This window comes from Metopolophium dirhodum, chromosome 1, assembly GCF_019925205.1.
Source record: "Metopolophium dirhodum isolate CAU chromosome 1, ASM1992520v1, whole genome shotgun sequence".
Lineage (NCBI taxonomy): Eukaryota > Metazoa > Arthropoda > Insecta > Hemiptera > Aphididae > Metopolophium > Metopolophium dirhodum.
Window position 1 is genome coordinate 30,461,306 of NC_083560.1, and position 18,156 is coordinate 30,479,461.

At 28.0% G+C, this 18,156-nt stretch overlaps 1 protein-coding gene and 1 pseudogene across 1 annotated transcript; both read right to left on the reverse strand.

The window, feature by feature from the left end:
* Positions 1-752: 752 nt before the first annotated feature.
* LOC132936060 (dosage compensation regulator-like) lies at positions 753-4,088 on the reverse strand (annotated as a pseudogene).
* A 5,230-nt stretch (positions 4,089-9,318) lies between these two features.
* LOC132935441 (uncharacterized) lies at positions 9,319-11,912 on the reverse strand. The gene is made up of 7 exons (XM_061001991.1): positions 11,583-11,912; positions 11,033-11,225; positions 10,614-10,857; positions 10,318-10,521; positions 10,016-10,208; positions 9,605-9,864; positions 9,319-9,538 (listed from the first exon to the last, which is right to left on the reverse strand). Exons 1-7 carry the CDS (start codon positions 11,808-11,810, stop codon positions 9,319-9,321), a joined length of 1,542 nt encoding a protein of 513 aa, XP_060857974.1. The 5' UTR covers positions 11,811-11,912.
* Between the last annotated feature and the right edge of the window lie 6,244 nt (positions 11,913-18,156).

Genomic DNA, 18,156 nt, shown 5'->3' on the forward strand with positions numbered 1-18,156 from the left:
GAAACGTTTTCATGTTTTTCGGAGGTTCAGACTTCAGATCATAGGTAAACTTGTATTATACCCATGATTGCTACGAATAGAGATTACAAGTTTATCACATAAACAAATAATAAAAAGAATATCACTAAAATGTCTATAAATAGAATAGCATTGTCTGTACTAAATAGTAAATACCATCTGTAGGTAAATAACTGTTTCTAACTTAATACCCATAACACAGTGTGCGTACGTCGGGCGCTGTGCAGGCTTTGAGCCTTTACATTATAATAGGTACAAAGTACAATGATTATCAATCGCGGATTCAACGATATCGAATTTATTACTATTATACCTACTGGTCTTTACAAATAAAAATCCTAGTTTCCGACGGTGCTGATTATGTAGTATGTATGTAGAACACCTAAAAACCTTCTAAAACCACCCAACTTTGAGCAGCTATAACTCAGCAACGAGTTAACGCAAGTTGAAAATTTTAACATGAAAATTCATGAAAAAAATAGCTCTTATAATTTATGGAATTATTTATATAGGTTGTCATTTGAAAATCAAAATTCGAGGGTGGTTTACCTAATAAATATAAGGGTGAAAAATATTAAAAGTGTATACAAAAATAGAAAATCATTTTAAAAAAAGTCAATACTAACCTAACCTATGTGTTCAACGATAAAAAAATCACCCTTTATATATTTTTTATATTTAATTAGATATGAAACTACTTACATCAATATCTACATGACTATGGGCAGCTTTTTTCATCTATTATTTGCAGATGATTTTGTTGATGGATTTTGCACTGGTTGTTCCTCAATAGGAGATTCCTTTAAAACATAATTTTTATAATTAGGTATATATTTTATATATGATATATAATATGCTTACATCAATAATTACAGGACTATTTTTTGCAGCTCTTTTTCGTCCATTATTTTCAGACAATTCTGTCGATGTTGATGGATTTTGCACAGGTTGATCCTCAATATCAATAGAAGATTCCTTTAAGACATCATTTTTATAATTAGGTATATATTTTATATATTATATACAATATGCTTACATCAATAATTACAGGACTATTTTTTGCAGCTCTTTTTCGTCCATTATTTTCAGACAATTCTGTCGATGTTGATGGATTTTGCACAGGTTGATCCTCAATATCAATAGAAGATTCCTTTAAGACATCATTTTTATAATTAGGTATATATTTTATATATTATATACAATATGCTTACATCAATAATTACAGGACTATTATCTGCAGCTCTTTTTCGTCCATTATTCTCAGACAATTCTTGTCTATGTTAGCTTATTCCAACTTTGCCCTCGAAAAACGTGCATTATGAACAGTGACGGGGCACTGTACACAATGCCCAATTTTTTACTTAGACTAAAAATAAATTGTTAATTATTTTAATATGTTTTTGTTGTATAAATAGATAAGACAATTAATCAATTTCAATAATGATAAAATTGTAATATTATTAAAATAACTTTTTACTATTATTATTCGTGATTATAATGTTATAATAATATTCTTAGAATTAAATTAGATACAAGCATAATTTTATAATAATATTGTTTAATTGCTATGTATTAATGTATAATGTATAATACATTATATTTTAATAATTTTAATAATTTTGATTATGTGGTTTCTTTAATGGTATAGAGTGGTTAGTGGTTAAAACAACCCAAAGTTATTAAAACAAAACTAAAAGTATATATTTAAAAACTTAATATTATTAACGGCTATCCTGTCGATAATGTCTGCACAGTGCACCCTGTAATCACGTAAAGTGGTGATAATGGTAGTAACTTACGATTAAAGGTAAATAAATATATAATAATAACATAAATAAATAATTGTATTATTGTCTAATGTTGATATATGAATAATATATTTGAAATTCAAAACACTTAACCATGCGATAGCCGACAGCCCATAGCCTATATAGTATAATATTATAAATAAATGTTGTTAAAAGTATGTACTACACATTCAAGTCCAGCAATTCAAACTAATTGTATTTTAATTACTTTAAACATTCAAAAAATGTATTTAATAAAAACAGTTTATAGTTTAACTAAAAGAAATAAATATATAAAACAAATTAATTTAAATTTATGAGAGAAACATTTTATATAACCTAATAAAATTTTAAAAAAATCTTAAAATGTTGCATACCTCTTACAGAGCGACCACCACCATAATAACTTCTTTGAATCTATTCATCACAAAGTGACGAAGAATTTCTGCGGTAACCTATTCCTTGATTATGCCTTCCTCTACCACCTCTTTGAAAACTATTATAACTAGAGTTGGAATGATTAATATGTTGAACTTTATCATCTGAAGCATCACCACTCTCATTAAATGTTTGGTTAAACTGTTTTCTGTAATTTGGTCTATCACTATATATTAAAAATAAATGTAAGTACACATTTATTTGATGAATAAATAAAAAAAAAATTACCTACCCTTGAACAAACGATATTGGAGAAAGATTTTATCTACCACAGATAAAATTATATAGTTCTTTTAGAATATTTATAAGTTTAATTTCTATTTCACTTAACATTGCAATAGATTGCGGTTCTTCAGATGCATGTACAATTAAACTTTCAATAGCTGGTCTTAAAGCTACAATTGCAGCTGTTACATCCATTTTTAAAGTTATCCTATAAAATATAAGTTGATTTATAGCTTTGTTAAATAATATTACATTTTAATATGAATTTATAATACTGAATATAATATTTTTCTCAAAGAAATTGAAAAAATATTTTTTTAAACTTCTTTAAATATTTGATTCCCTTTTTAAGATGACAACCATTACATACCAATTATCTAATTGGACTAATTCTTTAGTATATTCAATTTTGCGAGCACCAAACAATAGAAGATGAATAGGAGTTACCATGGTCATTTGCTTGCAAGATACAGCTATGGTATGTACCTAAAAAAAATTGTAATAAAAAAAATATTATTTTACACATATTATATACTTCTAATAGTTTTACATAGATTATTAACATTTAAAATTTTGGACACTTAAATTGTTAAGTTTAAACCATAAAATAATTATTAATTTTAATAACTAAAAAATGCCTTACTACTTACTAGCATTATTTTGTAGAACTGCAATTTATTAGGTGTTAGTGTCATTCAATTTTAACAAGTTAGATTAATATAGACTACAATAAGCTGTATCTTACTTTCTCTGCAAACACAAAAAATGGTGATTGGAAAGAACCGGCCATGAAATTATTACAATTAACAGATGTCTTATGAATTAGTGCAGCCTTTCCTTCTGTTGTATATACCTATATATAAACAGAATACATATTAATACATTTAATTAGATGTAATATCCACATTATCAAACGATCATCAATCAGACCGAAATAGTAAACTCATTGGAATAAAATCAATATTTAGTATTTACCGTGTATAGTGATATATTATTTGCAATGTAAATACAATTAAAAATATAACAATATATTTAAGTTACTGTTTATATTATACCGTTTATTACACTAGAATAAAAATGTGACTATGAATTAATATGCTCAACATATTTTGTTATTCATTTGAATTCCAACAAAATTTATGATTCTAAACTCAATAAAATTCTAAATAAAAACACGCCAGTTATGTGTAGTCTTTAAAACACAATCATCAAAGTGAAAAGCTATCCGAAGGAAGCATGTGTTAATATGAATAAGAGTCACTAACTGGTGTCATCCAGTATTAAACATTATAGGATATATAATAATAGTAAATTACTTACTTCCCAACAAAACTATATTTGTAATCAGTGTTTTTTAACTTATTAGATTGAATAAATTGATTTAAACGTGATTTGGTGTTATCAATTGTCCAACCACCATGTACAGTGGCATTCGCATCTAAACGTTCTGCCTATTAATACAATTTAAAAATAAAATTATCAACAAATAGTTATAAGTAAAAGTAATAAGGATTTTAGCTCTTCAACATTACTTTTGTCATTCAATAAATCATTAAACTGAAAATTTCCCTTCCCAACTGGTCGATAAGCTTCACCGAGCATTAGGAGTTTCTTCTTCATACTCAGATTTTGGTGGCACATTATTCATTAATCTTTGGGATGCATAATAATAATAATAATTTTGATTGTTTGTTTCATGGTGTTTAGAATAAAAAAATAAGTACATACAGTTAGAAAAAAAAATTAATTAAATTAAATTTTTAAATTTTTTTAATTCTACTTCGCTCTAGTTTAGTCAATTTTGGGTTTAGGACACAAGTTGATACATCAAAATGGCTTGAAAAAAATCGATGAACCCGAATATGATATTTAAATTACAGGTTGCCATTTAAAAAAATGTAAGTTTTATTGCGCATGCACAAGATACACGAGTTAGAAACATTGTAAGTCATAGAAATTTACGATCCACGAGTCTAGTTTAATGTTCCGCAAAAAGAATTTAAAAATATTTACATGGTAATGAGTGGTAAAGTGGCCCCTGTTTTTTGGGACACACGGTATATTAGTTTTACAACATGTTATGAGTATTTGAAAATTGTAAATTGTTTGCGTCTTTTAAAATAAAATAATATGCACTAGGTATAGGTACACATTTTTGTATTTATGATGGTAATATCTTGAATACAACTTTTATCCCTGCAGAATGGAACTCATTGACATGTTTTATTAATTCACACCCCTGATTATTGTCTTATTGTTCTTAAATCATTATTACTACCGGTAGACATTTACAATAGGCACCTACGCTACGTAATGTGAAGGATCTGGCCATCAAAAAGTTCCTTCATACCATGTTGTTTGCTTGTTTAAATCATGGATACACCAGTGATCAGGACACAGCGATTACGACGACATTCATAACTCAAGCCGACAGCCAACATTCAAGTGACGAAATACAAGGCATGTGTTACTGTTGAATCATATAAAAAAATCAATATAATATAATATTAATCATAATATACCAGATTAAACCTACCTTGATTAAACATACATAAATTATGTTTGAAATTGTTGTTCCGTCAAAGGGTGACGGGAAAAACACACCAAAGACGGTCTCCGTTCGATATGCAGACCGACGGGACGCAACGAACGCACGTCGACTACACGATTAACAAGTTAAGAATCGCGTCCAATTTGCGAGTCATAAGTTACTTTAAAATAATTGCATAGTGGAACGATTCATCTCGCTCGGACGCTTGGTACTTGGTAGTTTACACATCAGGATTGACTTGTTATCTATTGATTTTTCGATTTGTTATCATTCTTTATGTTTGATATTATACAACAATATTAGGCACAAATAGTATTGACGTCCATTGTCTACTGATAAGACTAACTGTTCAAAACAAACTGTTATCACGGTTCATTCTATATTTCCATAAGAAATGCATAGGTTGAAAATATTGTTTGAAAAAATCGATTTTTTTGGCGTTTGTAATTTTTTTAAAGTGCTAACTTCTAAAAACGTGTTCTTTACAAGTTTATACATATATACCGACCAAAAATATACATTTTTTTCGTCAAAACAAACAATTTGCAGTATTTTTTACCATACACATTATACACAAATCATTCAGTTAAGTATTAAATATTAATAATATCTTTGTACACAATTTTTATATTTTTTAACTATACCTATTAATATATTTTTATTTGTAGTTTTTTTTTTTTGAGCCATCTGCTTGTACGTGTTACACCGATGTTCTGTTTTGGTCATCTGTGTGTCAGTTAGTGTCAAAATGGTTCAATGTTGGGTTCCGTTGTGTTCTCACATTTCCAACAGAGAAACCTTCAAGTTTTTTAGATTCCCAGCAAATGATGTTGAATGCAAAGCTTGGGCTAAATCTGTGAGGTAAATTATATTAAATAGTTATATTCTGTAAATATATTAAATAGGTAGTAGGTACCTATAAAATTAACTGATAAAAGTTATAAGTTATTTTAATTTTAAATTATTTACTTTTTACTTTTTACACGACAGGAGAGCAGATGCACATCCTACAAAAAACAATAAAATATGAAGTTGTCACTTCAAAGATGGACTAAGAGAAAACCGACCCACTCTATTTGAATGGAACAAAAACATATCTTTTTCATTTACATTTCCTGAAAAACATACCAAGTATGCAATAGAAAATAATATTTACCTCCTTGATTTAATTATAACTTTATGTTAATTGTTGGTTATTTTTATTCAATGTTATTGATTTGTGATTTGTATCATTATTTTATTTTATTAATTGTTATGCAAGGTTGCATGAAAAATTTAATAATTTAATGAACTAATCATGCCTTAATGACAACAAGGTCACTATTGATTTGTTAAATAATTAGTGATTTTTCATGCGACCTGGCATTAGTGTTCTATCTTTTTGCAATACCCTCCCAATAATAACAATGAAGTCGACCACCCTAGTCCTATACTTCCATAGATCCCAATTTGCTACAGTCATACAAACTATATTCATATCTTTCTACTTCATTCAACTATCACTTTTGTCAATTCCTCTCCTTTTTTTCCCTTCTACATCCATCTTCATAACAAATCTCAGTGGCTCACTGGCATATTTTATTTTTGTATTAATTGTTAGTTCCTAGTTATTTTATTTGTTCTGTAATTATATAGATATTAATTTAATGTATGTGTGTGTGATTAAAATAACATAAAATATAAGCTATATGTTTTTTACAAATAAAATCTCTATGTTTATTTATTTTAGCCTGTGTCTATCTCAAACTAATACTTAACTACTTATAATTTTTTTACTAATAAATGTGTTAAGTGTAGAAATGAGTTAGAATAAAGCTGTTCAGTTCAATAAGTAAATGAATAAATAAGTAAGTATAAATGTACGTCGCATGCATATTCGTGTTATGTGTGAAATTCTAAAATTAAGAATTAATTTTTCAATTATTGTTTTAAGGCGTAAAAAGGTAGAGAACACATAATTTTCACTGGTAAACGAGAATTCTAGTGTTATTGAAAATATTATTGAAACAGAAGCAAATGTTATAACATCAAAAACCAGTGCAACTGATCAAGCAGAAATGTATTTCCTTCAAAAAGAACTTGAAGATTTAAAAGAAGAAAAATCCTTTCGGTTACCATTCTCTTGAATCCGATAACAATTTGTTTGAATTCTACTGTGGTATTAGTAAATCTATGTTTGATATAATTCTTGATTTGGGTTCCAAAGTTAATTTTAGTTATTATTATGGTTGGAATGTTGAAAAATTCTGTCTAAAAGACCAAATTCTCATGACTTTTATAAAATTAAGATTGAATTTAGCTTACCCAGACTTAGCATTTAGATTTAAAAGTAGTGAATCCACTATTGGTAATATTATTTTGACATTAATTAGTGTTCTTCATGAAATTTTGTTTGGTAACTTAATGAATACAGTACCTACACAAAATAAGAACCAAAATTGCTTGCCAGAATGTTTCAGTAATTTTCAAAATAGTAAAATAACATTAGATTGTACTAAAATTTCATGCAATATTCCTAAATCACTACTGGACTAAAAATTGACATAGTTCTTATAAACATAAAAATACATTGAAAGGACTTATTGGAGTGGCTCCTAATGGTGTTATTACTTATGCCAGTAAACTGTATCCTGGATCCACTTCCGGTAAAAAAATTGTAGGTCATTGTGGAGTTTTAAATATATTACATCATAGTGATTTAGATTTAGCTGATAAAGGCTTCTTAATTTTAGACTTGATGCCTCCAGAAACTTTCTTAAATATCCCTCATTTTCTTATGTCTCCACAATTTACTCCAAGTGAAGTTTTTAAAACAAAGAGCATTGCTAGAGCCAGAATTCACATTGAAAGAGTGATGGCGAGGCTGAAGAAGTTTAAAATTTTAACACATATTCCTAAAGCGCTTTATACAAAATCATCACTAGTTTTTCAATTATGTGCTGCATTGGTCAATTTGCAAAATCCATTAATAAAAGTAGTTGAACATCTGTATACAAATAATGACAACACATAAAAATAATAAATATTAATTTTCATTATCAGTTTTTATTTTTACAACATTTTATATTATAATGTATTATTTATTTTATTTACAGTATACAAAGTTTTAATTGAAACTAAATGATTTAAAAATAGTTAACAATTTATTATACTTAACCTAAAGTATATAATTTTTATTGTTGTATATGCATGCACGTGTATTTATGTATGCATGTATGTATGTATGTACTATGTACAGTGTTGTAAAAAATACTTTTAAAAAGTATTTGAGTAATTACTCAAATACTTATAAAATAAAGTATTTAAAATACCACCCAAATACTATCTATTGTATAGTATTTGAGTATTACTCAAATACTTTTTAGAAGTATTTGAAATAATTTTCAAATACACAACAAAAAAATCAATTTAATTCTGAATCATTCATAATATAGGTATTATATTAATCGAACAATTGAGTGTTGCATTTTAAAAACATTATTTCTTCAAAATGCTTATCAGTCATGTTTGTTCTTTTTTTTGTTATTGTTGCACCACCAACACTAAACACTCTCTCTACTGACGCACTGCTAGGTAGTGGAGTGTTGTACTTCACAAATACCTGAAAACAAAGTACAAATGTTTTTGTAATATTATTACTAATAGTATAAGAAGTTTTCAACTTACTCTTTTGATAGTGGGTAAATTATGCAAACATTCTAATGTCTTTGTTGGAGATGTGCCCAAAAATCTATCGATTTCATCACTAACTGTTGATTTTTCTTCTCGGGAATTTTGTGACCATGTAAAAAAGCTAGATAAATTATCAGTCATTTGGTTATCTTCTACATCATCATTGTCATTATCATTGGTATGTAACTCGTCTAACTCATAACATGCATTTTTGAAATATTCTGAGGCCAATTGTTTTTTTGTATCATTTTTAATCCATGCTGTTTTAAATAGTGGGTGACAGACTGCAGCAACAATTAAAAATTTGTCTATCAAATAATCGGCAAATCTTGTTTTTATACCTAAAAACAAAAATTATTATTAATAAAGTTTGTTTATTTTAGCTCAAGACTCAAGAGTATATTAATGTAGGTACTACGCAGAAATATAAATATAAAGAATAGATCAGTTAATTAACATTTTACATCATACATCAGTAAGACTGTAAGAACTAAGAGATACTAAATATTTACTATTTAGTAAATAGTATTTACCAATAAAATAAACCAAAAACAGCTAAAATGAAAAGAAATTAAATGTGCAAGTACTTGGCTAAATAAGATTAATGTATTTAAAAAATATTAATTATTACATACCATTAAGTATGGCATTCACCAAAGGTTTCATATAATTAGAAACTGTTACATCATTTGTCATTAATTCATATTTATAAATTAATTCTTCAATTGTAGGTAGGAGATGACCAAAATACATGTTAGTATCACCCTGGAGTAAATCCAAGCTTATTGAAATTGGCCCCATATTTTTTTGATATTGACACATGAAATCAATATCGCTTCTATTAAATCTGAAAATATTATTTATAAAAAATATAGATAAAATAATTAGTATATTTTTAAGATTTAAAATTTACCTGCCAATAGACAATTCGTCCATTATTATTCTGAACTTAGTCTCATTATTTCTAATTAATTTATTAAGCAACACCACTGCGTCATACAGTGAATTCCAACGAGTCTCGTTTGGTGTAATTAAATAAACGCCAAGATTTTGTTTAACTAAATCAGCTGACTTAGTTGAGCGACCTTGTTTGTTCCATAAAGCGGTAGACTTAGCGAAAGTGCTTCTTGACTGTTTTTTGTATGCAGGATTAGACAAAGCTTTTTTAGAGTCCTAAAAAAAACAAGTTAAACAAATAAATAATTTTATTTTGCATTATTTATAAAATTATTTTGTATTTTATTTGGCAAAATTAAATAAGGGTACCAAATTTTATATTTTATAATTTAACTATATTAGGTTATCTAAATAAATGTTTAAATACCATTGTTGCTATTAAATTTATTGTGTGTGCACAACATCGATGGTGTTTTGGTAATACATATTGCAAATCATGGTCATCTTTATCATTTAGAATGTTCAAGTCGATTGCATCAATTTCTTCTAAATCATCATCAAACGCATCGTTCACTAGCAATGTATCAGTATTTTCATCATCAAATATATGACCAAATGTTCTAAAAAATTATAGGGTTTAAAACAGGGTTAATTAGATGGTTAACTAAATGGAATTTATTACAAACAAATTTAATGAGCAATCAATACAAATTCATAATGAAAACTTACTTGAAACATTTTACAAAATTTGAGCCATTGTCCGTAGTACAGTAGGATAATTTATCTGAAATTTCGAACTCGGTATAAACTGCATCCATAGCTTTGGCTAAAATATCATATGTGTGTGAACCTTCTAGTCGTCTCAATGCTAAAAGACGAGTACTTCTCGATAAATCCTCATTAATCCACGTGACCGTTATCCCAATGTATGATCTAACAAAATATAATATTAAACTAATTGGTATCTAGCTATGTACAATGAACATGATTGTATAATAATTATTATACTAAATAATAAAAATTACTTTTTAAAAATCGACCAGCCGTCCGCAGTCGTAGCAATATGGGCACATTTGGACATCTCAAATTTCATTTTTAATGATAATTCTTGAAAATCATTTTCAATTGTTTTCATTAGTGTAGGTCGAGACATAATTTTTTTGTTTGGGAAACCTCTACGAATTATTTCTTTCAAAACAGGATTTTCTATTATTCTGAAGGGTACATTAGCACTTACAATAAATTTTTGCAATAGTTGATCTAAAGTACCTGCAATCAAAATCATTAGTTACATACCTAATTCACAATATTTAAATATCTCAATATCTATATCATGCACATTGTAAATCATGTAGTCATGTAGATATCAACTACTTTTGTTAATGCTGTAACTTAAAACTATTTAATAAGACAAAAAATAAAAATAAACAATACACATTCTTACTTTGACTAGTTAATTTTTTGTTGTTCAAAAAATCTTCTAAAACTGGTTGTTTTAATTGGTTATTTTTATCCGATTGTTGTAAAGAACTACCAGCGTTATGCTTCAATGATCCATCATTGCATCTCTTTGTAGTGTTTTTATTCGCAGCATTATCAATGTGATCTATTTTCTTTAATATAGTTGGATGTTGTTTCTGAATAAAATTAAATAATATAACCTTTTAAGTTTTGATAAATAATTTACATTTTTTGATCAGTGGCGCAACTAGAATTTATTTTTGAGGGATAGGGTTGGGTTATTTATTTTATTTTATTTAATATACACTGAGATGACTCGTGTGGTGCCCAGGAGAATACATAATATAGAATAATGAGATCTATGATACATCTTAAGCAGTTGAAATTTAACTTTTAAAAAGCCATGTGCCACTGTTTTTTATGTACTTTTGTATTATATTATGTATTTGTGTGGTATTTAAAATTAATTTAACACACAAGACTTTTGATAGGTCAACTGTCATAGGCAGGTATGAAATTAACATTGTACTTACGCTTAAATGTTTTCTTATATTTGAGTTTGAACGTGAATCCACCTTGTAACACTTCGTACCGACACAACTTAAGCACTTCACTTCCAGCTTCTTATAAAAAAAATTATCCTCAATAACTCTTAAAACTTTAAAATATTTTTGATAATTTGGCCAAGGTAAAATAGGTTCTTCTGAATCTGCAACCTGATCAACTTGATCTACTTGGGTTGGAGAATCACAATCACTCATTGTATAACAATTTAAAAAATTTTTAATAATGAAAACAAGAGTATACCGTATACGGTTAATGCAATAAAATTGTTAATAATCTGTAGGAACGTCATGCAGACAACAGAGAACACAATACAATTAATAAGAACTCAAGTAATAAATATTACAATACCTAGTGTAAAACAGCGTCGGGTTCCACATGCAATATTGTAAAAGTGTATAACTGATTGTGCGCTAATGACCAATTGGAAATTTGTTATTCGTAGTTCGTAGACACAATAATAATATTATTTTCTAATAAAATTATGAAAATAAGATAATAGTGATAGTACCATGTTCCCCATATTAATATGGTGCTATATTAATAGCCAATAGGCAATAGTTATATTCGGATATTCCGTACAGTCGACGATAAACGATAAATATAATAAATTGACAACCATTTACTCAGTAATTAGGTATAGTACTAATAAGTAATAATATTTTTGTATAGCAGAATCAATATCAATGTATATGTTATATAATATTATATTTATAGCTTATAATTAAAAGTACCTACGTCGTACCTGCATAACATAATATTATGTTGTCTCCGCACACACCCGACACCGTACGTGTACGACATACCTAATGACTAATGTTCGTATTATATTTCGCGATAATAATATAATATTATATTGGTAGGTACCGAAAACGTACCATTGCGATCCTCGTCGAGTGTCGACGATAAACAGACGGTTTTTCGGAGTAACTAATATTTAGTTCAGCTATTAATAGACGAAAACTAAAACCGATATAGAATTGTTCATAAATGATAAATATATATTATATTATAATGACATTATTATTATTTGTCAATGAATAAAAAATTGAAGAAATAAAAAAAGTATTCGATAAAATAGTATTCAATAGTGAAAAAATGTATTTAAAATACCGTTCGAATACTTCAAAAATAAAAGTATTTTAAAAAGTATTCAATACGGAAAAAAGTATTTGAATACTTTTACTCAAATACTTTTACTCAAATACTTTACAACACTGACTATGTATATATATGTATGTATGTAATACATATATAGGGATAAATGTGTTGACTCGGGGTAAGACGAGTGTGTGACCGATTCGGTTCTCACGATGGTCTACGTGACCGAAAGGGCTGGGTCAGCACATTCTTAGAGGCCTGGACGGACCGTTGCGGCGGGCCTCGCCCGGCGGACGGCAGTCGTGTAAGGTCGAAAGAGTGAGTAACACCCGTGTTACTGGTCAGAGCATCTTTTATAGTTTATTACAGAGCCTCATATAGTTTTAATCAGAACCTCTCTCAGTGTCAGTATTTATATAGATTCATTACATAAATTATATATACATTAATTCTTTTGTGTTCAATTGAAATATTTAGTATTAATATCAACTTATAAAAGCATTATATACATTATTACAACAAGTGTCTAATTTAATAAATTGGTAATCTTAGTATACGTAATCTACGTGTTACTTATTTAACACCAATACCTACGGTTTAACGTCATTCGACGGTGGATCACACTTCATTGGTGGCAGCGGTGGGATCTTTAAAAGGGAAAAATTGTCATAATTTATTTTGTGACAGTGCAATTTTGGAGATCACTAAAGAACCTACGTGGACCACCGCCGTTTGGTTTCAACCGGCTTGGTGTCAGAAAATCACTACGGAAAATCAGTACAGGAAGATAAGGCAATCACGTTCAATAATCGGAGACTCGAGTGTCTAAAGGTATATATATAGTATACATATTTAAAAAAAAATATAGTATATATCGGAAAACTACGCACCGCCGTCGTCAGTGTCGTAACGGCGTGTTACATTATACATTCGGCCGGTCGGATATAATATATATTATGTATATACGCCGGTGTATACTATATACATCTATACAATTCATTACCGGACGGGCGTGCTGACATCATCGTCCCGCAGCCGCCGTCGAGGCAACCCGATCATATTAAAATACGATCTAAGAAATAGTGTTAATTCGTTCGATACGCGCTGCTGGCAGTTTCGTTGTTGTGCGTCATATATAATATTCATACGCGTCACCGTAGCCGCCAAGGCAAATCGTTCATACGCTGTGGGTCAGCGTCCCGTACACACGAGCGAGGAGGGGTCGGTTGTCATCGCCGTCGTCGTCGTCGTCGTCGTCGTCGTCGTCGTCGTCGTCGTCGTCGTCGTCGTCGTCGCCGCCGCCGCCGTGTTGAACAGTGTCATCGTCGAGGAGCAGTACGCGACGCCGCCGCAGGAGTAGGTCAACGCCACCGTGTCAGTGGGTCAGAGTATCAACAACATCGTGCCGCTATCTACAGAAGCGTTATCGAGAGTAAACAACAACAGTCGACTACAATTCAATATGCAACAATATTTATTAGGCACAATTTTTGGGAACTTTATAGCTGCTAGTGTATGTCGAAATCAGGGTCGGACGATAATATTAGCACAGATTTAATTGATTTTGATAGCTCCAGTAGTGATCCCTCAAGTGGGGACTTGTATGAGCCGAATAGTGTATTACGCAGGGCAAGAGACACCTTAGGACGAACAGACGAACTTTTAGGTGAAGCTAGGTACTTCTTGCGTAGTCAAACGTCGGGCAGAACATCCAGAACAACCGAAAATCAAAAGTTCAGAGCATCCAGAGCAACCGAAAATCAAAAGTTCAGAGCATCCAGAGCAACCGAAAATCAAAAGTTCAGAGGATCCAGAACAAACGAAAATCAAAAGTTCAGAGCATCCAGAGCAACCGAACTACTATAAACTATAACTATAACTTACTTTGGTTGGTCCAATTTATCAAATAATTAAGATTATGCTATAAAATTTAACTAAAATCTATTGAATTCTATATATTTTTATTATTAGGGTAGAAAATTTAAATTATATAATATATTGTTATTGGTAAACCTAAATATCTAATAGATTATATTTACAATTAAAATCTTTAAGTATTATAATAATAATTCTAATACAATATTATTTGTATTAATTTTTTTTTTTACACATTAAATATTAAGTTAATATATTATATATACTATATATATACTATATATACTATATACCTAAAATAAGCTTTTTTTGTTTATATTTTGTGATAAAATAATACTAGAAAAAGACTAGTTTTTAAGAGCAAAGACTGCAAACTAAAAAATTGTTATGAATAAAAATGTTATTTTGTTTCAAAAAAAGGTGTTATTGTTAATAAAAAAGTAAATAAACTATGTTAAAATTAAAGTATCTAATACCTATGTGTTATTTTTATTTTTATTTGTATGATTATGGACTTTGTTTTTAATGATTATAAAATAAGGTTTTATTATTTATAAATATAATACAAAACATTGTAGCAATTTACCAGTAAAAAAAAAAGTATGGAGTATATTTGGTTTTTTCATGAAATAGTTGATTATGAAAAATAAAATTCTAGGTAGTTTTGTTAAAAAAAATAGCTAATAAAAAATATATCTAACTACCTTTAATCTTTAAATTATATCAAAATGTACTATTTAATGGAAATAGTACGTTATGATGAAATATGGCCAAAACGTACTATTTTCATTGAATTTTGACAAAACGAACTAAGTGTTGGAAATAGTGCATTTTGGCATGATTCACTTTTAATTTTTGAATACTTAAGGTTTTTACTATGATTTTTTGATAAGCTACTATAGAAAATCAATGTTTCTGGAAAAAACAAAAAATGGAAATAGTACGTTTTGCATTGTCGCCCCTCATATGTTATACTACCATGAGTTAACACTTGAGTAATATCTGATAATTTTATTTGCGCCATCCTAGCTGCTTCCGTACTGTGTTGGCTCAATTCCAAACATTCATCTAAAATTTTTTTCTAATTAGTACTATATGAAATAATTGGTTCAACTTAAAAGTCGTCATCAAAGAAGCCCGATTGAAATTTAAAGCTATCACTATTAGTTTATGTTATGATTACGTATTTTAGATTCTGAGCGGAGCGATGAATGTATTGATTTTACAATGATGTGTGTTTTTTTTTTTTTAAATTTTTTTTTTGTGTCTGTGTACACGATAATTAGTTGAAATAATGCATCGATTTGCAAATTCAGTATCTTGTTCGATGGGAAAGTGCATTGGGGAGGTTAGATAAAATTTCAAGTAGTTTTCAAAAGCGCCGTGAAAAACAAATGAAAAATTAAGGAAAAAACGGGCATTTTTACGCAAACCCGATTTTTGACAAAATCTATTTTTGTTTTTGATATAACTCTAAAAGAAATGACAGTAGATCCCTGACATTTTGACTGAATGTTTATATTAGTATTTTCTAAACACCATAAGATTTTAAAAATATTTTGATTTATTTTGAGTTGATTACAGACATTTTCTATTTCCAATGTTTTTACGTTTTTTTTCTATAGATGTCTATAAAATTTTATTTGTTGGGTAAAAAATTTAAAAAATTTAATACAAGGCTCCTACTACATTGTTACATTGATATATGAAAAATATTAAAAATCCGTAGTCACAATTTTTTTTTTATAGGTAATCAAAGTTCAAATTTTGACAAAATACGTAAAAATGACGAAAATGTGCAATATATTTTGATTTAGAAATTGATAAAAATTTTTCTTTTTAAATCTAATATTTGAAAATGTAATACAAGATTCCTCATAAGTTTACCTATTTTTATCAATGAAAAAATGTTTATAAGCAAGTCAAAATAAATTTTTATGAGCGTTTGAAGTTCGTATTTTTTCAACATTGGATATTCTCTCAATTTCTCATGTAGGAATTTTCTTATTTTGTTTTAATTCAAAAATGAATAACTGTAGATGTATGAAAACTTCACTGAAAGTTTATATTAGCATTTTCTACACAGCATTAAATTTTCAAAATAATTTGACTTATTTTGAGCTGTTTACGGAAATTTTCAGTTTCCAATTTTTTTAGGTTTTTTTTTTTATAAATATCAATTAAATTTTATTTTTTGGGCCAAAAAGCGTGAAAATTTAATGCAAGGCTCCTAATATATTGTTACAATAATAGTGGAAAAATATTAAAAATACATAGGCACAATTTTTTTTTTATAAGCATTTAAGATCGAATTTTGACAAATTAAGTTCAATTAAAAATTTAAAAAAGATTTTATAGTTAAAAATTTATAAAATCTTCAAATTGTATAGCTTAGGATAGAAAATTTAAAATAATGTTCCCCTTAAATAGGTTATATATAAATTATTTTATTCACAATAATTTATATTCGTTATATATTCTTATTTTCCCAAAACAAAACGTCTATAAACAAATGCATTTTTGACAATTGAATATAAATTGATGAAGTGCAATTATCAATACATCTTGAATATTCACTCGTTCGTTCAAAAATGATTGAAGCTCTTTAATCATTTCACCGTTGCTGACTTGGTATGATATAAAAGTAATATTACGTGTTGATTTATTTTTTGTACCAGGACATTTATTATTTGAACAGGACCTTTGTTCTATTGCTGTTGGGTAGTCATTGAGCATAGTTTCTATGACATGCCCAGCTGTTGTATCACATTTTGCTATTATTACACCATACTGAAGTTCTTGTAATGTCACTTCCATACGACTAATTATCAAATCTGCTCTTTTTGAGTATGTTAAAGAGTTTATTCCAGTCTTAACAATATTAGAAATAAACGTAAAAAAAGAGTTTCCTTCAACTAAATCTATTTTGTCTGCATATTCTTTACTACCACAGTAAGATCCCTGAAAATTAAATAACAAATTTATACATTACAAGCTATTACAATTTATAATATCCCCAGTATTATGTTATTCTAAAAATCTGGTCAGAAATTTACAGTTTATTATTTTCTTAAAAGTACTTGCTCAAGTAAATATCAAAATTAATTGAAAAATGTTCTGTTGATATTTCAATGGTTTTGCATCAGTGAACATAACTTTATCCTCATAATTTTGGGTGTATTTATATATTATGTGTCAAGAATATTTATTTTTATATTTTGGAATTTTGAATCTATAGTTATCCTTTATATTTCAATAAATATTAATCATATTAAACAGTAAGAACACTTGTTTAATAAACACATGATGTTATTATAATAAATTTACTTCAATTTAGAAAATAATCCTATTATTATTGTATAATAAATACAAACATTAATTGATATAAAGAATGTCTTACACACATATCAAGTAGTACCTATGTTTGCTATTTTTGAAGTAATTGATATTTATAATATAAAAAATAAAATGTTCAAACAATATATTACCTACCTATAATACTGATTTATCGTCAAAAGTACAAAAAAAATAGTAAAATTATGGTTGAGTTATTTTTTAACTGAAAGG

Excerpts from the sequence above, each read along its gene's own strand:
- LOC132935441 (XM_061001991.1), bottom strand. The coding sequence starts at position 11,810 with ATGAGTGATTGTGATTCTCCAACCCAAGTAGATCAAGTTGATCAGGTT. Across the intron at positions 10,209-10,317 it reads AATTTTGTAAAATGTTTCAA|AACATTTGGTCATATATTTG; the intron begins GTAAGTTTTCAT and ends ATAATTTTTTAG. Across the intron at positions 9,865-10,015 it reads TAAATTTAATAGCAACAATG|GACTCTAAAAAAGCTTTGTC; the intron begins GTATTTAAACAT and ends TGTTTTTTTTAG.